The sequence below is a fragment of the Pristiophorus japonicus genome, chromosome 1 (assembly GCF_044704955.1).
Source record: "Pristiophorus japonicus isolate sPriJap1 chromosome 1, sPriJap1.hap1, whole genome shotgun sequence".
Lineage (NCBI taxonomy): Eukaryota > Metazoa > Chordata > Chondrichthyes > Pristiophoridae > Pristiophorus > Pristiophorus japonicus.
The window spans coordinates 106264145-106290873 of record NC_091977.1 but is presented as its reverse complement, the minus strand read 5'-3'; the positions used below and the strand labels follow the sequence as shown (position 1 = coordinate 106290873).

General features: G+C 45.6%; 1 protein-coding gene across 11 annotated transcripts in view; it reads right to left on the bottom strand.

The window, feature by feature from the left end:
• agtpbp1 (ATP/GTP binding carboxypeptidase 1) overlaps positions 1 to 26729 on the bottom strand; it is a 492848-nt gene that overhangs the window by 207012 nt on the left and 259107 nt on the right. For all 11 annotated transcript variants that reach the window (XM_070882177.1, XM_070882142.1, XM_070882161.1 and 8 more), the window contains one exon: positions 26472 to 26588. In XM_070882177.1, coding sequence (XP_070738278.1) covers positions 26472 to 26588 — 117 coding nt within the window. The remainder of the gene's footprint in view (positions 1 to 26471; positions 26589 to 26729) is intronic.

Here is a 26729-nt window from a genome sequence, read left to right as displayed (position 1 = left end):
TAAATGCTGTCATTGGTAGTATGGCACAGAAAAACAGAAGGAAAACAGCAAGCTAAACCAAAAGAAGCATCACAATAAAATAGAAATACCAGGTATTGATCTAAATGTCAGAATCCAAATAACAATTATAGACTGTGTGAACCTCACTCTCAGTCAATGATGCGAACAAGCCCCGAGTTGAGACCCTGTACCTCAGTAATCAAGCATTTCTTTTTCTATACTTTTGGAGGATTGCTACTTTTTAAAAATATATTTCACCATCCAAATTAACCAAATATCCTGAGGGCCACTGGGCTATGCCCAGCACCATGCGCTGGACCAAAGAGAAAGATTAGGATTGTTAACGTGTGGCTGAATGGATAGTTTTGGAGATTATTTCATATTTCTAGGATACTGCGACCACTTTAGAGGTCAGGGAAGGCTGTACAAATGGGATGGCCTTCGCCTAAACTGGAGAGGCACTCGTGTCCTTGCAGGCAGGGTAACTAGCATAGTTGGGAAAATCCACACTGTGAAAAAGTGAGAATAAGACCAGCAGGACAAATTCTGATTGATTGGAAAATTGCAAATGTCACTCCATTATTTAAGAATGGAGGAAGGGAGAAATGAGGTAACTACAGACTTGTCAGTTTAATATCCTATGTAAGGAGTTTACTGGTATCTATCATCAGGGACAGTGTGACTGAGCACACAGACAAATATGAGCTGGACAAGCTGATCAAAGAGTCAGCATGAATTTGTGATGGGTAGGTCATATCTAACTAATCTAGTTGACATTTTTGAGGAGGTCACTGGCATGAAAGTTGTTAAATGAACTTCCAGAAGTCATTTGATAAGGTTCCATATACGAGATTATCAAAAATGAAAATACACAGAATTCGAGGTAATCTTGTGACCTACAATTGGTGGGTGGTAGGACACAGAAAATAGGGATTGGTGGGATGGCGATAAGCTGTATTCCCCAAGGATCTTTGGGTACCGCACCTCAGGAAAGATATATTGGCCTTGGAAGGAATGCAGTTCCAATTTCCCGGAATAATACGACGACGTAAAGGGTTAAATGATGAGAACAGGTTGAATAAACATGGTTTGTATTCCCTGAAGTTCAGCGGTGATAGGTGATCTAACTGAGGTATTTAAAATGATAAAAAGGGGCATAACCTTAAACTTAGAGCTAGGCCATTTAGGAATGAAATCAGGAAACATTATTTCACAAAAGAGTAGTGAAAATGAGGACTCCATCCACACCCCCACCCACTTGCTGGAAGGCAATGTCTTCTCGCAGCTCTGCTGAGCAGGACAGAGATGAGGAATTCAGGAACCCAATCATAAGAAACATGCTTGCCCCTCACAAGTAGTTTTACCGGGTGTTAGATGGCCTTCCAAGGAGGTTCAGTAGTATGGCTGAAACTATGGCAGAGTCCACTTCTAGCCTGTGTGGTGTCATCTGGCATCAGCACACTGCAGTCTACCCCGGAGAGTGTGGCCACCTCTGGGGACATTGTCTTTGTGAGAGCCCGGCTGCAGTCAGTAGCACCAGCTTTTGCAGCTTTGGTGGAAGCTCAAACAGCTCTGACTCCACCTTGGAGGGACAGGAGTCCACCATGGACAGATTGGCCAAATGAATTGATAGGGACTTTGAAGGAGTCACTTATTTTCTGCAGTCAGCACTCCTGCAGATTAGTGGAAGTGATGTGCCCCACAGGACAGAATGGTGCTCTGGAAGAGACAGCATTGGCCTCTCTCAGAATATCAGCATGGCTGCTCCTTTGCCACCACTTCAACCAATACCTGCCATGGTTAAAGGAAATCTGCTCGGCCAGATTGTTCGGGCAACTGCCGAGGTGCAGTAGTCTGTGACCAGGGCCTCACATGCTCGAGCACTCGGAAGTTATCAGCCGCGAGCATCTCAAGGGTCCCCACATCAGAAACAGTAGCCTTTCAATAACTCTGCTGAGTCCACTAGGGGAGCACCTCATTGAAGTAGTAGAGTTAAAAAACCTTCTTATAAGAAAGTATGTAGTTGATATAGAAGCTGATTGAATGGTTTCAGTGTTCGTTGTTTCAGGATTAAGGGAGTGGTTAAGGATGTAACAAGGGCTGTTAATGAAGAGGGGTTCTGTGAAAATTTCAGCACTGGGGAATGAGCAGGTCACTGGACTTGCTGAGCAATTAACTCATCCCTCATGTGTTTTGCTGCAAAGTGTTGAGGTGGCCTTCCTTGTTCTGCTACTTCCTTCCATTCCCCTGGTCTTTGTCATCTGATGAGGACTGCGGCTGCTGCTGTGCCTTCTCCAAATGCAGGCCAATATGGCGAGGTTATGCAGGATGCAACATACCACTATGATGCTGGAGACTCTTTCTGGGCCATTCTGTAGGGAGCCCGTTGACCTCTCGACACACCTGAACTTCAGCATCCCTATGGCGTACTCAATAATGATCCTGGTGGTCCCCTGGGTTTGATCATATCCATGTTGCTCAGGTGTGGTGAAGTTGTGGGAGGGTGCCATATGTGGGGGCTATCCCATGTCCCCCAACAGCATGTTCCTGCAAGGGTTGAATATTGGCAGGGGGCAATGGTAGACGGTCACAGGATAAATGCATCATGACAACTGCCTGGGTATCTTGCACAAACTTGCATAATCCTGTTTCTTTAATTTGAGACTACCTGGACATTTATGGAGTGGTGACTGTTAAGGTGAATGAAGAATGTGATTTACTGGTTACTCTTGACAAAACAGGGCATTGGTGACCTGCTTAACGCAGCTGTGTACTGCAGACTTGGTGATGCAGGTGATGAACCCCGCAGCAGACTGGAAACACCCAATGGCAAAGAGGTTAAGTGCGGTGGTGACTTTCACAGCTACTGTCAAAGCATGACCCCCGAGTCCAGCAGGCAATGGCTGCAGAAGTCTGCAACAACCTGCCTGGAGAAGTGCAGTCGGCTTATACATTGCTCTTCAGATAGACCAAAAAAGTGACTCTTAACCTGTAGACCCCCTGTGCTTGATGTGGCCTTCTACAAGCAACCCCTACCTGCTGTCTTCTAATAGGCCCAGCTGCTGTTTGCTGAGGCTGCTGCACCACTTTCTTCAACTGTTGCTTTATTGAAATGCAATTGGCAATAATAGCATATATGATAAGGAGGTAAAGCTTATTGAGGGTAAGTAAGGCAAACATTATCAGAAAAAAGCAATCTGGAAGCTGGAAACTCTCCTGGTGATCCAACAGCACAAAAGTACAGATATTATGATCTACTTACCTGCAGGTCAGTGACTGCTGTAAGAGTATAGGCTTGAAAGTTTCATTACATTTTGAAGATCAGGCATCAGGCAGGAAAGTGGAGCTGAGCCCAAGATCAGATTAGCCATGATCTTATTAAACAGTGGAGCAGGCTCAAGGGGCCAAATAAGCCTACTCCTGCTCCTATTTCTTATGTTCTTATGTATTCTCTGCCTCGGCTAATAAAGGAAAGCATTCTGTATGCCATTTTAATTACCTTAGACCTGTCCTGCTACCTTTTAGGATCTGTGGACATATACTCCAAGGTCCCTCTGTTCCTCCACACCGCTCAGCATCCTCCCATTTATTGTGTATTCCCTTGCCTTGTTGCCCTCCCCGCCGCACTGCTGCCCGCCCCCTGCCGCCACACCCCCCCACGTTCCAGGCACAGGACTGATGCCAAATCACGAGTGGTTCTGGATCAGAGAGTCCGGACTGGGGAGGTACAACCTTTACTACAAAAAGTAAGGCACTGAGTACTGTGCCCTGTGGAATGCCACTGGAAACAGAAACCGCCTTCCAATCACAAAAACTCCCCTCAATCATTACCTTTTGCTTCCTGTCACTGAGCCAATTTTCGATTCAATTTGCTACTTTCCCTTGGTTCCCATGGGCTTTTACTTTTTTGATCAGCCTAGCATGTGGGACCTTGTCAAAACCTTGCTAAAATCCAAGTAAACTACATCAAATGCACTGCCCTCATCGACCATCCTTGTTACCTCCTCAAGGAACTCAGTCAAGTTAGTTACACACGACCTTCCCTTAACAAATCCATGCTGACGGTCCTTGATTAATCTGTGTCTTTCTAAATGAAGGTATATACTGTCCCTCATAATTAATTCCAGTAATTTGCCCACCACCGAGGTTAAACTAACTGGCCTGTAATTGCTCTGTTTATCCCTTCCTCCCTTTTTAAACAATGGTACAATATTAGCTGTTCTCCAATCCTCTGGCACCACTCCTGTAGCCAGGGAGGGTAGAAAAATGGTCAGTGCCTCTGCAATTTCCTCCCTTGCTTCTTTTAGTAGCCTTGGATATATTTCATCTGGTCCTAGCAATTTATCTACCTTCAAGGATGCTAAACCCCTTAAAACTTCCTCTCTTACTAGGTTTATCCTGTCCAATATTTCACTATTTTCCTCCTGAATTTCAATGTCGGCATTGTCCCCCTCTTTTGTGCAGACAGCTGCAGAGTATTCATTAAGTACCTTACCCACATCCTCCGCCTCCACACATAGATCACCATTTTGGTCCCTAATAGGCCCCACTCTTTCCTTAGTTATCCTCTTGCTCTTTATGTAATTGCAAAACATCTTTTTGCCGGTATTTTTCCATTTTTTTGCTTTCCTAATTTGCTTCTTAATTTCACCCCTGCACTTTCTATACTCTTCTAGGCTTTCTGCAGTATTGAGTTCACGAGATCTGATATAGGCTTCTCTTTTTTGCCTTATCTTATCCTGTATGCACCTCGTTATCCAGGGGTTTCTCAATTTGGCAGTTCTACCCTTATTTTTGTGTGAACATGTTTACCCTGAACTCCATGTACCTCCCTCGTGAATGCCTCCCACTGCTCTGGCACTGATTTACCTTCAAGTAACTGCTTCCAGTCCACTTTTGCTCAATTACTTCTCAGCTGAGTAAAATTGCCTTCGCCCCAATTGAGAAGTATTATTCCTGGTCTATGTTTGTCCTTTTCCAGAACTACCCTAAATCTAACTGAATTATGATCACTACCACAAAAATGTGCTCCCAGTGCTACTCCTTCCACCTGCCCAGCTTCATTCCCTAACACTAAATCCAAAACTCCCCCCCACCCCCCTCTCGTTGGACTTGCTACATATTGGCTAAAAAAGTTCTCAAGAATTCAATTTAGGAATTCTGTGCCCTCCATACCTTTTACACTGATAGTATCCCAGTTAATGGCCTCAATTTTGGCCGAGCCCGTTTATCGGCGCACTTACCGGAGTTGCGCCGCTTATCTGCGTTCCGAGGTGCGCCGAAAAATGTTGTTGCCACTTTGGCCGCTGTTCGGCCTCTTCACTGCAGTCGCACAACGTGGCCAGTCGAGTCGGGGGTGCAGCCAGCGTTCTGCACTGAAAACTGTGCCGGGACGTCTGCACATGCGCAGTGGAGTCCGCTGGTGATGTCCGCACATGAGCAGTAGCGCTGCGAGTCTGCAACAGTAGGTCTCTCACTTTCAGAGCGTGGCGATGGGCTCCTTCAGGTAAAGTTCTCTGCATTTATTCTGCCTCCTTTGTTGGACTAGGGGTGGGCAGGAGAACTGATAGAAATCACCGGCAGGCAGCAGCACTATCAGTTCTCCCGCCCGCCCCTAGCCCTGGCCGAGTGGCCTCCCGGTGCGATCGATCTCTTAGAAATTGCACCAGGAGGCCACTCGGCCAGGACTAGGGGTGGGCAGGAGAACTGATAGAAATCGGCGACAGGCAGGATCACTGTCAGTTCTCCTGCCCACCCCTAGTCCTGGCCGAGTGGCCTCCAGGCTGTACTCAAAGAAAACCCAAAGGAAACTCTTTGAGCATGGCTCCTCACTGACCGTGTGGGACTGCTGAGTTTACCCTAGTTTTATGACAGAGTATCTTGGTGAATTTGTTTGTGCATTAAGATAAAGGCTGAAGAATGGAATATCTTTTTCCTTTATGAACTGGTCGCACTAACAACCATCAGATTGAGCAAATGTTTTTGCAGTGTCGAGTTTCTATTTTTACATAACCTATCATTCGAGGTTTTGTTTGCAAGGTTTGGTGGTTTGTAAGGCTTGGTGGTTTAGGTGCAGGTCCTCTCCGCTTCCCGCCCCTATCCCAGGCCGAATGGTCTCCAATGTACCTACCTGCGCCGATTTCTTTAACTCTCCGCAAGGGTTTTCTGAAGTGGCCACATAAGCTGGCCTAAGTATAAATGGACTAATTATTAGCTGGCCAAAGTTGCCTAAATGGGCAGAACTGGCATAGATGGCTTTTTGAGAAAAAAAAAACTAACCTAAAAAAATGGTAACTAATTCAGTTATGCTGGTGCAAACTGATTGGGGGAAATGGGGATTTTTAAGTTACGCCAGAAAAACCAAGTTACTCCCAAAAAAACAGAGCAACTCCTGGCCAAAATTGAGCCCACAATTAGGGTAAGTGAAATCTCCCACTATTACTGCCCTATTGTTTTTGTACTTCTTAGAAATATGCCTACATATTTGCTCTTCTATTTCCCTGGGACTGTTTCAGGGTCTATAGTACACCCCCAGCAGTGTGACTGCCCCATTTTTGTTCTTTGCTTCAACCCATAAAGCCTCATTTGATGATCCTTCCAACACATCATCCCTGTAATTGTTTATTTAATCAATACTGCGACCCCCCCCTCCTTTTTTATCCCACTCTTTATAATCGCCTGAAAATCCTTTAACCAGGAATGTTGAGCTGCCATTCCTGTCCTCCTTTCAGCCATGTCTCAGTAATAGCTATATCATCATAATCCCACGTGTATTTCTGTGCCCTTAACTCATCTGCCTTATTTCCTAGATTCCTTGCATTGAAGCATATACCGTTTAGTATTGTCAAACAGCCTTGTTTTCATTTTCTAGTCTTTCTAAGTCTCACTTATGCTTAAATAAAATCATAACTGTTACCAATATGGAGTCAGCTTCGAACCATTGAACAGACATCCAAATAGGACTTGGAATTTTTTTCTTACAGTGCCCCTTTAACTACTGCCTTATGGCTCCGACAGACTACCCCTGCTAGTTTTAATTGGTGGGTTGGACCGGGCAGGACATCACAATTCTGCTTTAAAATGGTGTTGGGGTCTTAATTGCATGATAGGACCTCAATTCCTGAGGCCCCTGCCTGTCTCTGGCAGAGTGGATCAGATGATTCAGAAAACTGTACGGTTAAGACTGGGGCGGACAGTAATGCATTAGGTTGCAATAGTAAGTACTCAACTGTGAATTTAACCATACACCCGCTCCGTTCCCATTGGGCACAGTGGGTTAAAATCAGCCCTTAGGTATCTGTGAATGGGCTACAACCAGGGCAGTCAGTTCCATTTATAATAAACCTGGTAGGAAGGGGCACAGGATGACACTGGACAAAATCACGAATCCCAAAGTAATACAAGTCAATAATAAATTAGTTACTTAAACTGAGATTGACACCAGTTTAATCTCATTCATCGGCTGTTGTTAACAACTAATTTACTATTGAAAGCTATCTGCTTTGGTTTAGGATTCATAGTTATTTTGAACTTCACTTGCATGCTGACATGTGGGTCAGTGTGCAAGTATAGAATGAAATGCCTGTACTTGCATTTGTTAAAGTCACCTAGGGAGATAATAGGCAGCCACTTACAAAACCTATAAGCTTGGTGCCAGATTTGAAGTCCTGGTCTTGAAACACTCTCTTCCTCAGGCGACCGAAGGCTGCGCTGGCACACTGGAGGCGGTGTTGGACATCATCATCAATGTCTACCCTTGCTGATAGTAGGCTCCCGAGGTATGGAAAATGATTCACGTTATCCAAGGCCGCGCTGAGGATTTTGATGAATAGCAGGCAATGCTGTGTGGCGGGGTCAGGTTGGAGGAAGACTTCGTCTTACGGATGTTTAGTGTAAGGCCCATGCTTTCGTACACCTCGGTGAAGATGTTGACGAAGGCTTGGAGTTCGGCCTCAATGTGCGTAGACGCTCTGAATGTGCGCAGAATGTGCTCTGAATCTGGCACCAAGCTTATGGTCTACAGGGAAGTAGTGATACCCGCCCTTCTATATGGCTCAGAGACATGGACCATACACAGTAGACACGTCAAAGCGCTGGAGAAGTACCACCAGTGTTGCCTCCACAAGATCCTGCAAATTCACTGGGAGGATAGGCGCGCCAACGTCAGTGTTCTCGCTCAGGCCAACATCCCCAGCATCAAAGCACTGACCACACTTGACCAGCTCACTTGGGCGAGCCACATCATCTGCATGCCCGACACGAGACTCCCAAAATACTCGGAACACCTACACAGCAAGATACAGCAAGGTGGGCAGAGGAAACCTTTCAAGGACTCCCTCAAAGCCTCCTTAATAAAGAGCAACAATCCCACCGACATCTGGGAATACCTGGCCCAAGACCGCCCCTAAGTGGAGGAAGAGCATTCAGGAGGGCATTGAGCACCTCGAGTCTCGTCGCTAAGAGCATGAGGAAATCAAGTGCAGTCAGCACAAGGAGAGTGCGGCAAACCAGACTCGCCACCCACCATTTCCTTCAACTCCTGTCTGTCCCATCTGTGACAGAGACTATAATTCCTGTATTGGACTGTACAGTCACCCGAGAACTCACTTTTAGAGTGGAAGCAAATCTTCCTCAATTTCAAGGCAATGCTTATGATGATGACTTACAAAAGACAAATTATCTGTGTACAAACAAATCTAAGGGGGTGAATCTCCTGGGGGCTTCACTCACTCCACTGCCATAACTCTGGTGGAAGTTCAGCAGAAACCCCTGTGAATCAGGTGAATTTATAATGGGGAACAAAGAAATGGCAGACCAATTGAACATAGAAACATAGAAAATAGGCGCAGGAGTTGGCCATTCAGCCCTTCTAGCCTGCACCATCATTCAATATGATCATGGCTGATCATGCAACTTCAGTACCCCATTCCTGCTTTCTCTCCATACCCTTTGATCCCTTTAGCAATAAGGGCCACATCGAACTCCCTTTTTAATATATCTAACGAACTGGCCTCAACAACTTTCTGTGGTAGAGAATTCCACAGGTTCACAATTCTCAGTGAAAAAGTTTCTCTTCATCTCGGTCCTAAATGGCTTAGCGCTTATCCACAGACTGTGACCCCTGATTCTGGACTTCCCCAACAATGGGAACATTCTTCCTGCATCTAATCTGTCCAATCCCGTCAGAATTTTATATGTTTCCATGAGATGCCCTCTCATTCTTCGAAATTCTAGTGAATACAGGCCTACTCGATCCAGTCTTTCTTCATAATTCAGTCCTGCCATCCCAGGAATCAGTCTGGTGAACCTTCGCTGCACTCCCTCAATAGCAAGAATATCCTTCCTCAGATTAGGAGACCAAAACTGTACACAATATTCAAGGTGTGGCCTCATCAAGGCCCTGTACAACTGCAGTAAGACCTCCCTGCTCCTATACTCAAATCCCCTCGCTATGAAGGCCAACATGCCATTTGCTTTCTTAACCGCCTGTTGTACCTGCATGCCAACTTTCAATGACTGATGTACCATGACACCCAGGTCTCGTTGCACCTCCCCTTTTCCTAATCTGTCACCATTCAGATAATATTCTGCCACCAAAGTGGATAACCTCACATTTATCTACATTATACTGCATCTGCCATGCATTTGCCCACTCACCTAACCTGTCCAAGTCACCCTGCAACCTCTTAGCATCCTCCTCACACCTCACACTGCCACCCAACTTAGTGCCATCTGCAAACTTGGAGATATTACATTCAATTCCTTCGTTCAAATCATTGATGTATATTGTAAATAGCTAGGGGCCCAGCACTGAGACCTGCGGTACCCACTAGTCACAGCCTGCCATTCTGAAAAGGACCTGTTTATTCCTACCCTGTGCTTCCTGTCTGCCAACCAGTTCTCTATCCACGTCAATACATTACCCCAAGTACCATGTGCTTTAATTTTGCACACTAATTCTAGTGTGGAACCTTGTCAAAAGCCTTTTGAAAGTCCAAATACACCACATCCACTGGTTCTCCCTTGTCCACTCTACTAGTTACATCCTCAAAAACTTCTAGAAGATTTGTCAAGCATGATTTCCCTTTCATAAATCCATGCTGACTTGGAAACGATCCTGTCACTGCTTTCCAAATGCGCTATTATTACGTCTTTAATAATTGATTCCAACATTTTCCCCACTACTGATGTCAGGCTAACTGGTCTATAACTCCCTGTTTTCTCTCTCCCTCCTTTTTTAACAAGTGGGCGTACATTAGCTACCCTCCAATTCATAGGAATTGATCCAGATAGAATGTTGGAAAATGGCCACCAATGCATCCACTATTTCTAGGGCCACTTCCTTAAGTACTCTGGGATGCAAACTATCAGGCCCTGGGGATTTATCGGCCTTCAAACCCATCAATTTCCCTAGCACAATTTCCTGACTAATAAGGATTTCCTTCAGTTCCTTCTTCACGCTAGACCCTCAGTCCCCTAGTATTTCCGGAAGGTTATTTACGTCTTCCTCAGTGAAGACAGAACCAAAGTATTTGTTCAATTGATCTGCCATTTCTTTTTTCCCCATTATAAGTTCACGTGATTCTGACTGCAAAGAACCTACATCTGCCTTCACTAATCGTTTTCTCTTCACATACCAATAGAAGCTTTTGTAGTCAGTTTTTATGTTCCCTGCAAGTTTACTCTCATACTCGATTTTCCCCCTCCTAATTAAACCCTTTGTCCTCCTCTGCTGAACTCTAAATTTCTCCCAGTCGTCAGGTTTGTTGCTTTTTCTGGCCAATTTATATGCTTCTTCTTTGGATTTAACACTATCCCCAATTTCCTTTGTTAGCCACGCTTGAGCCACCTTGCCCGTTTTATTTTTACACCAGACAGGAATTACAATTGCTGAAGTTCATCCATGTGATCTTTAAATGTCTGCCATTGCCTATCCACCGTCAACCCTTTTAGTATCATTTGCCAGTGTATCCCAGCCAATTCACGTCTCATACCATCGAAGTTACCTTTATTTAAGTTCTGGACCCAAGTCTCTGAATTAACTGTGTCACTCTCCATCTTAATGAAGAATTCTGCCATATTATGGTCACTCTTCCCCAAGGGGCCTCGCACAACAAGATTGCTAATTAATACTCCCCCTCATTATATAAAATCCAGTCTAGGATGGTCTGCTCTCTAGTTGGTTCCTCGACATATTGGTCTAGAAAACCATCGCTTATACACTCCAGGAAATCTTCCTCCACCGTATTGCTACCAGTTTGGTTATCCCAATCTATATGTTGATTAAAGTCACCCATGATAACTGCTGTACCTTTGTTACACGCATCCCTAATTTCCTATTTGATGCCATCCTCAACCTCACTACTACTGTTTGGTGGTCTGTACACAACTCCCACTAGCGTTTTCTGCCCTTTGGTATTCCGCAGCTCTACCCATACAGATTCCACATCATCCAAGCTAATGTCCTTCCTTACTTTTGCATTAATCTCATCTTTAACCAGCAACGCTACCCCACCTCCTTTTCCATTCTGTCTATCCTTCCTGAATATTGAATACCCCTGGGTGTTGAGTTCCCAGCCTTGGTCACCCTGGAGCCATGTCTCCGTAATCCCAATTACATCATATTCGTTAACAGCTATCTGTGCAGCTAATTCATCTACCTTATTATGAATGCTCTTCGCATTGAGACACTGAGCCTTCAGGCTTGTTTTTTTTTTAAAAACACTCTTTTTGTCCTTTTAGAATTATGATGTAATGTGGCCCTTTTTGATTTTTGGCTTTGATTTCTCTGCTCTCCACATTTCCTTATCTCCTTTCTACCTTTTGCTTCTGCCCCCATTTTACTTCCCTCTGTCTCCCTGCATAGATTCCCACCCCACTGCAGTATTAGTTTAAACCCTCCCCAACAGCAAACACCCCCCCCCCCCCCACCCCAGGACATTGGTTCCGGTCCTGCCCAGGTGCAGACCATCCGATTTGTAATGGTTCCACATCCCCCAGAACTGGTTCCAATGTCCCAGGAATTTGAATCCCTCCCTCTTGCACCATTCCTCAAACCACGTATTCATCTTAACTATCCTGCTATTTCTACTCTGACTAGCACATGGCACTGGTAGCAATCCTGAGATTACTACCTTTGAGGTCCGACTTTTTAATTTAACTCCGAGCTCCCTAAATTCAGCTTGTAGGATCTCATCCCGTTTTTTACCTATATCGTTGACCTATATGCATTACAACAACTGGTTGTTCACCCTCCCCCTCCAAAATGCCCTGCAGCCGCTCCGAGTCATCCTTGATCCTAGCACCAGGGAGGCAACATACCAGCCTGGAGTCTCGATTGCGGCCACAGAAACGCCTATCTTTTCCCCTTTACAATAGAATCTCCAACCACTATATCGCTCCCTCTTTTTTCCTGCCCTCCTGTGCAGTAGAGCCACCCATAGTGGCATGAACTTGGTTGCTGCTGCCTTCCCCTGATGAGTCATCTCCCACAACAGTACCCAAAACGGTGTATCTGTTTTGCAGGGGGGTGACTGCAGGGGACCCCTGCACTACTTTCCTTCCACTGCTCCTCCTGATGGTCATCCATTCCCTATCTGCCTGAGTAACCTTTACCTGCGGTGTGACCAACTCACTAAACGTGCTATTCACGACATCCTCAGCATCGCGGATGCTCCAGAGTGAATCCATGCGCTCCTTCAGTACCGCAATTACTTTGGTTCTGTCTTTACTAAGGAAGACACAAATAACCTTCTGAAAATACTGGGGACCGAGGGTCTAGCGAGAAGGAGGAACTGAAGGAAATCCTTATTAGTCAGGAAATTGTGTTCGGGAAATTGTTGGAATTGAAGGCTGATAAATCCCCAGGGCCTGATAGTTTGCATCCCAGAGTACTTAAGGAAGTGGCCCTAGAAATAGTGGATGCATTGGTGGTCATTTTCCAACATTCTATAGACTCTGGATCAGTTCCTATGGATTGGAGGGTAGCTAATGTAAGCCCACTTTTTTAAAAAAGTGGGAGAGAGAAAACGGAATTATAGACCGGTTAGCCTGACATTGGTAGTGGGGAAAATGTTGGAATCAATTATTAAAGATGTTATAGCAGCGCATTTGGAAAGCAGTGACAGGATCGTTTCCAAGTCAGCATGGATTTATGAAAGGGAAATCATGCTTAACAAATCTTCTAGAAGTTTTTGAAGATGTAACTAGTAGAATGGACAAGGGAGAACCAGTGCATATGGTGTATTTGGACTTTCAAAAGGCTTTTGACAAGATCCCACACAAGAGATTAGTGTGCAAAATTAAAGCACATGGTATTGGGGGTAATGTATTGATGTAAATAGAGAACTGGTTGGCAGACAGGAAGCAAAGAGTAGGAATAAATGGGTCCTTTTCCGAATGGCAGACAGTGACTAGTGGGGTACCGCAAGGTTCAGTGCTGGGACCCCAGCTATTTACAATATACATTCATGATTTAGACGAAGGAATCGAATGTAATATCTTCAAGTTTGCAGATGACACTAAGCTGGGTGGCAGTGTGAGCTGTGAGGAAGCTGCTTGGAAGCTGCAGGGTGACTTGAACAGGTTAGGTGAGTGGGCAAATGCATGGCAGATGCAGTATAATGTGGATAAATGTGAGGTTATCCACTTTTGTGGCAAAAGCAAGGCGGCAGAATATTATCTGAATGGTGACAGATTAGGAAAAGGGGAGGTGCAACGAGACCTGGGTGTCATGGTACATCAGTCATTGAAAGTTGGCATGCAGGTACAGCAGGCGGTGAAGAAGGCAAATGGTATGTTGGCCTTCATAGCGAGGTGATTTGAATATAGGAGCAGGGAGGTCTTACTGCAGTTGTACGGGGCCTTGATGAGGCCACACCTTGAATATTGTGTACAGTTTTGGTCTCCTAATCTGAGGAAGGACATTCTTGCTATTGAGGGAGTGCAGCAAAGGTTCACCAGACTGATTCCTGGGGTGGCAGGACTGACATATGAAGAAAGACTGGATCAACTACATAGAAACATAGAAAATAGGTGCAGGAGTAGGTCATTCGGCCCTTCAAGCCTGCACCGCCATTCAATTAGTTCATGGCTGAACATGCAACTTCAGTACCCCATTCCTGCTTTCACGTCATACCCCTTGATCCCCTAGTAGTAAGGACTACATCTAACTCCTTTTTGAATATATTTAGTGAATTGGCCTCAACAACTTTCTGTGGTAGAGAATTCCACAGGTTCACCACTCTCTGGGTGAAGAAGTTTCTCCTCATCTCGGTCCTAAATGGCTTACCCTTATCCTTAGACTGTGACCCCTGATTCTGGACTTCCCCAACATTGGGAACATTCTTCCTACATCTAACCTGTCTAAACCAGTCAGAATTTTAAACGTTTCTATGAGATCCCCTCTCATTCTTCTGAACTCCAGTGAATACAAGCCCAGTTGATCCAGTCTTTTTTGATATGTCAGTCCCGCCATCCCGGGAATTAGTCTGGTGAACCTTCGCTGCACTCCCTCAATAGCAAGAATGTCCTTCCTCAAGTTAGGAGACTAAAACTGTACACAATACTCCAGGTGTGGCCTCACCAAGGCCCTGTACAACTGTAGTAACAATAGGCTTATATTCACTAGAATTTAGAAGAATGAGAGGGCATCTCATAGAAACATATAAAATTCTGAGGAGATTGGACAGGTTAGATGCAGGAAGAGTGTTCCCGATGTTGGGGAAGTCCAGAACCAGGGGGTCACAGTTTAAGGATAAGAGGTAAGCCATTTAGAACCGAGATGAGGAGAAACTTCATCACTCAGAGAATTGTGAACCTGTGGAATTCTCTCCCAGAGAAAGTTGTTGAGGCCAGCTCATTCGATATATTCAAAAGGGAGTTAGATGTGGCCCTTACAGCTAAAGGGATCAAGGGGTATGGAGAGAAAGCAAGAATGGGGTACTGAAGTTGCATGATCAGCCATGATTATATTGAATGGCGGTGCAGGCTCGAATGGCCGAATGGCCTACTCCTGCACCTATTTTCTATGTTTCTATGTTTCTACATTGAAGTTACAGCAGTAGAGTGGATTAAGCCCCAATGAAATTCACCTTCTTGTGGTTGAAATAATGAACAAACCACCTGAACTTTAATTTTGTGGTTTATGACATCACCGAATTAAACCTCTTAGCTGGATTATTACAGCTTTATAATCCTGTGGTAGCCATCCTAGGTCCTGGCCATGGGGCTAGAATTTCCCCAAAGCCTGCCAGCGCCCGATTGCCACCCCAAAAAACACGAAGGCTGGGAAGATTATCACTGGCGAAAACTTCTCGAAAACATTTTTTTAAATCCGCCCATTGAAAAATATGGGCCTGCATCCCCAATCTGGGCGAAAAAAATGCAATTTTGGCTAGATTGGGCAGTGCCTAAAGAAAATGGGCGAAAATGTAAAAAAATCTATAAAAATTTACACTGAGGCTGGGGGTTGGGCCCAACACCAAAAAAATAAAAATCATTTTCCAAAACACATGACTAAAAAAAAATCCAAAACAAATTCCCAAGACACTTTAAAATTAAATCACCCCAACAAATTTTGAAAATAAATAGCAAAAAACCAATCACTTTTTTTTATTCTTGCAGACCTACTTACCTACTGTTCAGGTCTGCTGATCCTCGTCGCCGGTTTAAAAAAATATCATACTTACTTACCGCTCAGCCAAAGATCACGCCGGGGCAATCTGTGGACGTTGCACGCCGGCGGTCCGCTCCCCAGCGGAACTTCGAAGCCGTCGGTGTGCCTCAGCTGGGGAATTTTTCGCCAATCCAGTTCTTGGCCAAAACGGTCAACACCGCCGAGATACCGGGCGGTGAAAGAGTGCAAATTCTAGCCCCATGACTTTACTTGGCAGCCAGTGAGCACGTGTATCCAACTGGCATCTAAATGAATCTGAACCAATGCAATGACAACCACCACAAAGGAGTAAAATTCTTTAAATCATTAGAAGTTAACTACTGACATTAATTGAAGAATTAGATGACAAAGGTAATTAAGCAGTAAATGAAGCAAGAAAGGTCACAGAGTGGATGAGCTTGCACCTCCCAAGGACTTTTGCTCATTTCATTCTTGTTAATTAAGTAAACTAAACAGAGAATTATGTATTGGGAAAGGAAAATACAAGTAGATAGTACCATTATTCACTTCTTCATTTTGTTTATTCAGATTAAAAATGTATTTTTGGAGACCTTTTTTCTTTTAAACAAAACCCTCAAGTTCTTCCAGATCAAACATATTTGAGCCTGGTGGGTAAAGTGGGAGGAGTAGAAGAAGAAAGAAAAGCATGAAAAGCAAAAAGCACCAACATAAAAATATTCCCTCTGGCAGCTGACCATAAATGTCAGTAAAGCTAAACACTTAACTTCACATCAGCTATCACTACATCAAAACAAATTAATAAGAGCACTAATGCAGAAATCTGGACCTGTTCATATTGCACCCCACACCTCACAAACCTGTGGACCAGAAGCATCGTGCAAACACAGTCAATGTCAACAATGATGACTGCCGTTCCCAAATTGTGCATTTCTATGTGTCAACATGAGAACAGTTAGCATCCAGGACAATATATTTTTTTTAAACTTAAAGAAATCTTAAGTTATTTTCACTTAGTTAGCTTACCTTGAATCTCAAGAGGTTCTCTGTAGCCAGAACTGCTCAGAAATCTTGAGTTAAATATATTGCTTATTTCTTGCTTATCATATCAAGGGGCTCAAATTTGGCCCACCCGTTTTTTCGGCGCACTCACCAGAGCTGCACTGACTTTGTGGGCTGAAAATGGCGCCTAAAAAATCTTTCCCGATTCTGGCCTCTGTGTTGCCTCTCCCGGGACTTGGCGTGGCGTGGCCAGTCGATTGGGGGGCGGAACTAGGACCCTGTGCAAGTTCCAGCAGCTGTGCGCATGCGCATTAGAGCGTTCGCTCATAACATTGGCAATCGGCCATCTCAAAAGGGAAACGAAGCTGCTTGATTTTTGGTGCCAGAAGGAGTGCTGTGAAAGAAATCAGCAGCTGGAATCAGTGAGTGCTCTGTGTTGCTGCTAAAGTTCCAGAAGGAGTGCTGCATATCTGAAAAGCATTGCTGCATGCAAAATAAGGACTGTGTGTTTTGAAAAATCAGAGTGACAATTCAATACAGCAATGCAACAAACATGCACCAAGAACATAGAATTTCTTGCATGACGAAATGGAGATACTAGTTAATGGCCCTGCAATTCCGATGTCCTAGGTCTATACGAAATTTCTACGGACCCAGGAAAGTATCGGAAAAGCTGGTTTTCAGCGCGCAATGCACATGCGCTCAAAAACGGCTTTTCCGATCTGTCAAGTTTGTGGCTTGACAGATCCTCCGTATCTCGGGTGTGAGAACACTTGCAGGACAAGATTTCCGATATTTACGAATATCTTGCCCTACAAATGTCCTTTAAAATCTTGTGCCTGAAAAAGCAGGCGCATAGCCTACTTTTACAGGCGCAAGTGTTTGAAAATACACAAAAACATTTTAAAATAAAGTTATAAAAACACCTTTTATTGTTAAAAACCCTCCCCACTACGGTAAGTTTATTTTAAGGCCTAATTAAAAAACCTTTTTAGCAAGTCGGGAAAATATTTTTTTTTAATAACAACTTTAATTTAAATGAATGTTAAATATGTAATTTATTTTCCATTTTTTATTGTGTTTTGTGTGTTTGGGGTGGGTTTCTCATTCACAATAATAGGAGTTCCGGACTTATGGAACTCCTATTACTATGAATGAGAATCTATACTACACCTGATTGGCTGCTGTCTCCAGCTCCCGGCCTGCGCATGTACCCATGTGCACACACAGTCACGGGAGGCCTCAGGCTCGGAAGTTCCAACAGGCGCAGCAGCAACAGGTAAGTGCACATCTTTTTTCTCTTTTTCTGTCGTTTGCTCGTGGGAAGAGCTCGACCGGAATTTAAGTGCCATTGTCATTGAGCAGAGATGGCAAGAGCTGGATACCAGCAACACTGGTCACACAAAAGTGCCACCCAAAGAAATGAAGAAACGCTGGAACCAAGTTGCAGAAGATTACTGCGCAGTGGTGAACACCACGAGATCTGGAAGCCAGTGTAAAAAGAAATGGCAGGACCTTGATCAAGTCGTTAGTGTAAGTAATATTTTCATTTATTCAATGCAATTGTAAATGTGACCAGCTGTATATGTCCCACCCAGCAGAAAGACAACCTCTCTTTAAAAAAAAAATGCATTTTCATTTTTGAGAAGAAATTGGCCACAACAAAAGGGAAAGAACTCGAACAGGAGGAGGCCCGGCAAATCTGCATCCACTGACACCCTTGGAAGACAGGGTCGCTGCTTTGATGGGTCCTGTCTGGGGAAAAACAATCAGTACTGCACAAGCTGGGCCCACAATCGAGGGAGAGGGTAAGTCCTGAAAATTCATCATGGCCCTTCAAATCAACCTGCTGCCTGGCCTGCTATGTGTGAGTCTACTCATGCCACCCATCCTGCCCCCTCCTGTGCTGCTAACCATTTGACTGCTCTGTTATATTTTGCAGAACCTGATGCCAATCCTGAAGATCAAGAAGATGATTCAGACGCATACGAGCCTAACCCTGCAGACCAACTTTTGGAGGGGGGGGGGGGGGATGGAGATGGACGAAGGGGACAATGCTGTAATGACTATGGATGAGGCCACGTTAATCGAGTTGGCATTGCCAGACCCTTCCATGAGTTCTGGTGTGACATACCATGGTTTCAGCCCATCCATGTATAGTGGTTTAACTTCTGATGTGACATTCCATGGTTGCACAAAGTCCGAGGTTGAGGGTTCCAGTGGTGGTGGGATGCAGCACAGAACACCCAGGGCCCCACCGTCCCAGCTTGCGGGTCCCAGTGGTAGTGGGATGCTGCATGGAATACCCAGGGCCCCATTGTCCGAGGTTGCGCCTCCCACTGGGGGGGTTGCCGCGAGGCAGACCCAGGCTGAGGGTAAGAAGAAATCGACCACGCTCTCCTGAGATGCAGGATGCAACAGATGTGGTTCAGATAATGGCATTGAGTGCAGAGAGCACTGACCTTACCCGATCGCTCCTGGACACCATCAGCAGGGTAAGTGATGAGGTAAGCGGGACTGTCGGGAGAAGTAACAATATTCGCACGGGAAATGGAAACAATCACTGAGGGAATAGTGTCCATGAGCGAGGGAATGCCAGAGGTAGTGGAAAGGACAGCACAGACCTTCAGGGGCGGCATGTGTGAATTAGCTGGTGCAATAAGGGAACACGTCCAGGCCATACGCCACCACTCCCAATGCAATCCCCACACCAGCCTCTGAAGAGACCCAAGTCGAGCCCTCCACATTAACACCTGACCGATGCCCCCCCACACCCCCCGATGAAGAAGTGCACATTCACTGAGATGGGAATGAGAGATGAGTGCAGCCTTTCTTTGCTGCTGCTGTTGTTGTTGATGTTACTCTTGTAACTGTTTTCAAGTTATGTAAATTATGTAAATTTACAACTTTATAAGTGATCTTAAAGAGTCATATTAAAGTAAAGTTTGATACAAGAATTATTTTATTACACCAACGTGAAGTACATTGTAAATGTTTGAATAAAATATATTTTACATTAAAACTGAATCATGTTCCATTAACACAACACAACCTTTAGGAACAACTGCAAATAGTAAACATGTCTATGTGGAATAGTTGTCGCTGAGCCCTCAGGCATCAGTAAAGTGTTCACGGTTGAGCTGCTGGCTCAAGGCTCGAGCAATTGTTAAAAGAGCACGATGGCCCGCCCTCCTCCGTCGTCGTGCTCCGGCCTCAGGCACTTGCATGGCTTCCTCATCCTCACCGTCCTCCTCCTGCTCGTCACCTGCATCTTCCACATCATTATCATCAGGCACTCTCACCGCAGGTGGGTCTTCTTCCACTACCAGGTGCTACTGCCTCATGATGGCTAAGCTATGCAGCATGCAGCACACAACAGTGAACTGACCGACAACCTCACGGGAGTATTGCAAGTAGCCTCCAGAATGGTCCAGGCATCGGAAACGCTGTTTCAAAATGCCAATGGTCCGCTCTATGATGCTGCATGTCATAATGTGCGACATGTTGCATTGATGGTCAACTTCCATCCAGGTTACGCGTGGGGGCGTCATGAGCCAGGTGGCCAGGCCGTACCCTTTGTCTCCCAGTAGCCAGCTCTGCCCTTCTGGTTGCTGATCAAACATATTAGATATAACGCTGTCGTGTAGGATAAACGCATCATGGGTGCTGCCAGGGTATCTTGCATCGACTGACATGATGCGATGCATGTCGTCACACACGAGCTGCACATTAATGGAGTGGAAGCCTTTTCTATTCCTGAACTGCTCGGCATCCTCCACAGGTGCTCGCAAGGCGATGTGGGTACAATCAATGCAGCCCTGTACCTTTGGGAAGGATTGCTTTGGGAAGCAATCCTTGAGAACCCCTCTTGCACTGGCTAGCCCGCTGTCGGTGAGTGAGGATGATTCCTGCAGCCCAGCCAGCCAGCCTGCGTCTTCTGCGAGCCCAGCCCAGCCAGCCAGCCAGTGTCTTTGCGAGCCTGTGACCAGTTCCCTGTGCTCTCCCCGATCGTCCCGCACCCGACCGAGTGGCCTCTTGCACCGGCCGGCCCGCTGACTTCCGGGGCCGAGTTTTGATAGGAAGGTAGACTTAAGTATTATTTTTTATTCCTTCTTGAATGTTGTTGTGCTTTGTTTAGTGCTTTGCAAGATCCTCTCCGCTTCCCTTCCCGCCCCTATCTCTGGCTGAATGGTCTTAGATGTACCGACCTGCACTGATTTCATAACACTCTGCAAGGATTTTTGCTGCGGCCACTAGGCTGGCCTAAGTTAGTTTGAAGCAACTATTAGCTGTCCAAAGTGGCTTAAATGGCCAAAACTGTCATGTATCCTACACGGCCTCTGTTGGTACTATCACAAGGTGTGCCACCAGAGGGCACAGCAGTGGGAGACTTGTAGGCTACCTGTACAGATGTGCCTGGCCAAGTATAAAAGGCAGGCCACCAAGTGTGATCCTCACTCTGGAGTTAACAAATAAAGGACTAAGGTCATTACAGTTCAAGTGCAACACATTGCCTCGTGGAGCCATTATTAGAGCATCTAAGGGCACAACAATTGGCGACGATATTACAAACTTTCACGCGAAAATGGCTACCCTTGGTACGTTGCAGCAGTTCGCCGATGGTGATGATTGGGACGCCTTTGTGGAGAGGCTCGACCATTTCTTCACAGCAAACAACCTGGCAGGAGACGACTCGGCCACACTGGCTGATAAACACAAAGCTATCTTGCTAACCAGTTGTGGGCCCACTGTCTATGGCATCGTCAGGGACTTGCAGACACCAGCGAAGACAATGACCAAGACGTACAAGGAGCTCATAACCCTGATCCATGAGCAACTCAAGCCCAAGGAGAGCATCCTCACAGCCAGACACTGGTTCTACACCCTCTGACGGCCCGAAGGCCAGGAAATCGCGAAGTACGCCGCAGATCTCAGGAGGCTGCGAGTTCGGCAACCACCTCAACGAAGCGCTGCGGGACATTTTTGTCATTGGAATTGGCCACGAGAGCCTTCTTCATAAGCTACTGTCTGCGGATACCACAGTCACACTACAGGCGGCCATCTCTGTGAGCCAGGCACAAAGGGCCACCTCCAGTGAATGTGTAAGAGAAATATGACTCACTGTGTCGATGAAGAGTCTGCAGATGGCCATGAGTCCAGCGCCGATTATGAAACGATAGTCAGAGAGGCAGCTCAGCCCCACGATGAGATATATAGAATGTTTACCTGCACCACCGAGTGTTCCCCGCTGAAGATGGAAGTCGAGACAGAGGGAGCTCCAGTCTTCATGGAAGTGGACACGGGGGCGAGCCAGTCAGTAATGAATCAAGACACCTTTGAAAGGCTATGGGACAATCAAGCTGAACGATCCAAGTTGGTCCTGGTTCAGGCAAAGCTGCGCACCTACACCGATGAAATTATCCCATGTTGGTAGTGCGAATGTAAAGGTACTCCATGATGATGCGGTGCACAAAATACCTCTGTGGATTGTTGCAGGTGATGGACCAATGTTGCTCGGCAGAAGGTGGATGGAGAAGATTAATTGGAAATGGGAAGACTTCACCCCTCCAGCGATCGACATCCTCCACGTTTGGAGGCACAGTAAGCCCTCATTTGAGGGTGGATCCGGCACCAGAGAGCAGACCAGCACAGCACCCGAGGCAGAGACCGCTCAGCACGACTGCGTGGAGATGATCCAGCTGAGATGACCCGAGCGCACCTTCCAGGCTCCAGTGGCAGGACTGCGGAGGAAGAAAATCAGATCCAGAGGCAACTTCCCAGCTTTGGTGGCAGAACCCGGGGAGAAGAGGATCACCGCAGTCAACATCGTGGATGGAGGAAAGATGGTGCCCAAACCACGAGGTGAGGCGCTGAAGAAAAAGATGGCCACGGCCAGAACACGTGGCACCAAATGGAGAAGAGGATTGGGGTAAAGCAAGCAAGGCTCTCTTAAAGGAAGCCTGCAACCCACTACAATTAAAGGGACAGTTCCACACACTCAAGCAATGTAATAGCAACTGTAAGTTAGAGACAAAATGTGTAACTGACAATCAGAGTTGTGTACATGCAATAAGCAAGGAAAAGTCGCGCGATCATGTCAAATGTGTAATTGATGACCATAATTGTGTACATGCAACCAACGAGGAAAAGTCGCGTGATCGCGATCGGAACGACAGAGTATCCATCATAAGTAATGAAAAGTTGTGCGATGTAGGATTTCAACTGCACGTAGCCAATGCAGCGGGCAGAGACCCATCGGGAGCACACAGGTCCAGCGAGCTACCCACTGCTGTAGCCTGAGTTATGTACAGTGGAGAGTGGCCACAAGCAGCCAACACACGCGAGCTGCAGAGCAAGGAGGGCAACGACACCGGTATCGATACCCTGCCCCTGATTGGCTCCACCTCTCAGGCATCCGATGGCACCAACCACCACAAGCCTCAAAGAGCAGACTGTGCCAAGGCGCAGTCCCCAGACCACATCGCCATCATGGCATTAGCCGCAAGTGAAAGGTCACCCGCTACAGTCCCGCCAAAGGGGACGGGACCAGCCAGGACCCCAAACCAAACAACGCCCAGGCCAGCGAGTCAGCAGTTCCCTGTGCACTGCTAGACGACAGCTCCTCAGGTAGCAGCAACGACCCAGGGCACAAAGAAAGGACAGGGAGGTCACAGGCATCTGTGAACCTGCCCGACGCTAGGAACCACGGCAATAGCCCCAAGAGCAGGCAACTTGAGCCAACTGGGTTCCCACTGCCAGCACTGGGCACCACACCGCCACCAGACTGCAGGGACACCATCCAGCAGTTCTGGCACTAGTTTGTCCTTACGCACCGGTCACCGCATTGATAATGTATCTCACCAGTCAAACGTACTTGCCTCACAATGGAACCACAAATGTAATGCAACCTTGTTTTCCTGAACGTGAATGTATATGAATGCAATGAGCCTCCAGCATAATCTATATGTGGGGGAGGAGAATGGAGTGGTCAGGGACGCACACAAACAGCAACCACCAGCATTCTACTGCACCAACCACTCACCCAAGACTGAAACGACCTGCTAAGGATCAATCAGATAGAGCCCAGATAGAGCTAAGCCCAGAGCAGTCAATGCAGAGGCGATTTGCACTAAAGGCTTAGGGGAGAGTGATGTCATGTATCCTACATGGCTACTGTTGGTACTATCACAAGGTGTGCCACCACAGGGCACAGCAGTGGGAGACTTGTAGGTCACCTGTACAGGTGTGCCTGGCCTAGTATAAAAGGCAGGCCACCAGATGTGATCCTCATTCTGGAGTTAACAAATAAAGGACTAAGGTCACTACAGTTCAAGTACAACATATTGCCTCGTGGAGTCATTATTAGAGCATCTAAGGACACAACAAAAACGAGCATAGGTGGCTGGTAACGCCTCCTTTTGAAAAAAAAACTAAACTAAAAAAATCATAACTAACTCACTCACACGGGCGCAAATTGAATGTGCAAAATGTGGATTTTTAAGATACTCCAGAAAAATCAAGTTGCTTCAAAAAAAAAATGGAGCAACTCCTGGGCAATTTTGAGCCCATGGTTTCTAATCTTAGCTTTGGAATTCAAGTCTTGTGTCCATGTTTGGACCAAATGAGGTTTGGAGCGAATGGTCTTGGCGGAACCCAAACTGATCATTGGTGAACAGGGTGATTAAGTGCTGCTTGATAGCACTGTCATCACTTTGATGATGATTGGGAGTAGGCCAATAGGACAGTAATTGCCCAGGTTGGATTTGTCCTGATTTTTGTGGACAAAAAGACATCTGGGCAATTTTCCATATTGTCGGATAGATGTCAGTGTTGTAAGTGTACTGGAACAGTTTAGCTAGGAATGCGGCTAGTTTTAGAGCACAGGACTTCGGCAATACAGTTGGGATGTTGTCCAGGGATTTGGAGATAGTTGAGATGAGCTAGCCCGTTGTTGTCTATTTATAGCTGTTTTAATTTAGGTGAGGGGTTTGCAATGCCACTCCTGAACCATAGCTCTCACTCAGCAGACAGGAACCCCAAAGTAAATTTGCCAGATTCACTAAATGCTGGTAGCCAGATTTATATAAGAACATAAGAAATAGGGGCAGGAGTAGGCCATACGGCTCCTCGAGCCTGCTCCACCATTTAATACGATCATGGCTGATCCGATCATGGAGTCAGGTCCACTTCCCTGCCCGCTCCCCATAACCCCTTATTCCCTTATCAGTTAAGAAATTGTCTATCTCTGTCTTAAATCCATTCAATGTCCCAGCTTCCACAGCACTCTGAGGCAGCAAATTCCACAGATTTACAACCCTCAGAGAAGAAATTCCTCCTCATCTCAGTTTCAAATGGGCGGCTCCTTATTCTAAGATTATGCCCCTCTAGTTCTAGTCTCCCCTATCAGTGAAAACGTCCTCTGCATCCACCTTGTCAAGCCCCCTCATAATCTTATACATTTTGATAAGATCATCTTTCTTCTGAATTCCAATGAGTAGAGGCCCAACTTACTCAACATTTCCTCCTAAGTCAACCCCCTCATCCCCGGAATCAACCTAGTGAACCTTTGCTGAACTGCCTCCAAAGCAAGTATATCCTTTTGTAAATATGGAAACCAAAACTGCACGCAGTATTCCAGGTGTGGCCTCACCAATACCCTGTATAACTGTAGCAAGACTTCCCTGTTTTTATACTCCATCCCCTTTGCAATAAAGGCCAAGATTCCATTGGCCTTCCTGATCACTTGCTGTACCTGCATACTAACCTTTTGTGTTTCATGCACAAGTACCTCCAGGTCCCGCTGTACTACAGCACTTTGCAATCTTTCTCCATTTAAATATTAACTTGCTCTTCGATTTTTTTTCTGCCAAAGAGCATGACCTCACACTTTCCAACATTAAACTCCATCTGCCAAATTTTTGCCCACTCACTTAGCCTGTCTATGTCCTTTAGCAGATTTTTTGTGTCCTCTTCACACATTGCTTTTCCTCCCATCTTTGTATTGTCAGCAAACTTGGCTACGTTACACGCGGTCCCTTCTTCCAAGTCATGAATATAGATTGTAAATAGTTGGGGTCCTAGCACTGATCCCTGCGACATCCCACTAGTTACTGATTGCCAACCCGAGAATGAACCATTTATCCCGACTTTCTGTTTTCTGTTAGTTAGCCAATCCTCTATCCATATATTATCCCCAACCCCCTGAATATGTAGAAAATCTGGCAGGTTTGCATTGGGGTTGCTACCATTGAGCGCGAAATATGCTCATGAACCAACACCAATACCTCACTGACACCAATATAAAGTTGTTTTTACATACCCCAAGTCCTGCACTAATGCCCTCAGCTCCTTAAGTGTGGGTTTCGTACAACTAGCTGAAAATGTTAAACTGCCAAGATTTACTAAGAACAACAGCTCAGAAGAGACCTGCTAAAATGGATTGTCCTGACAGCTGTTTTTAGCAATTTCTGACAGTTTTTCTGTCAGTTTACAGCCATCTGTGTGAGACCCACATTTCAGGAGTCAATAATATTGGTGCAGATCTCACGCAATGTTAAAGCAGCTGAAAAAGGTTTTGTGTTACCGCTAGCCAGTTACACCAATGTGCGTGCTTACTCAAACACTCTACAGTACTGACATCATCCCACGATTGTTTATCTCTCTGCCACCTTGGTTAGTGTAGAATATAACACATCACAATTTCATTGAACAGGTACAGAATTTGCCTTTGGCAGCTCCAATGGGAGAAAACATAAAGGCTAAAATCTGCAATCCTGTCCAGTTCTAAAGTGCTTCATAGAGAAATGCACAAAGCAGAATGGATCTTCTTTTTTACCTGAAAGTCTTCCGTGAGTTCTGGAAAATACTGTTTGTATACTTCCAATTCTTCTATTAGTCGACCCAAGTCGTGAACTGGCTTTAACTTGTTAATATCAGTTTCAATATCATCATTCTGCAGGGAAGAAAACTTTATTTAACAAAGCAGTTTTATTTCTTATTATCAGAGCTCCAATAGCATTAAAAATGTTTCTGTAGTCAAACAATGTCCAATTTTACATTTAACTCTAGATCCTACACATTTATAAAATACATT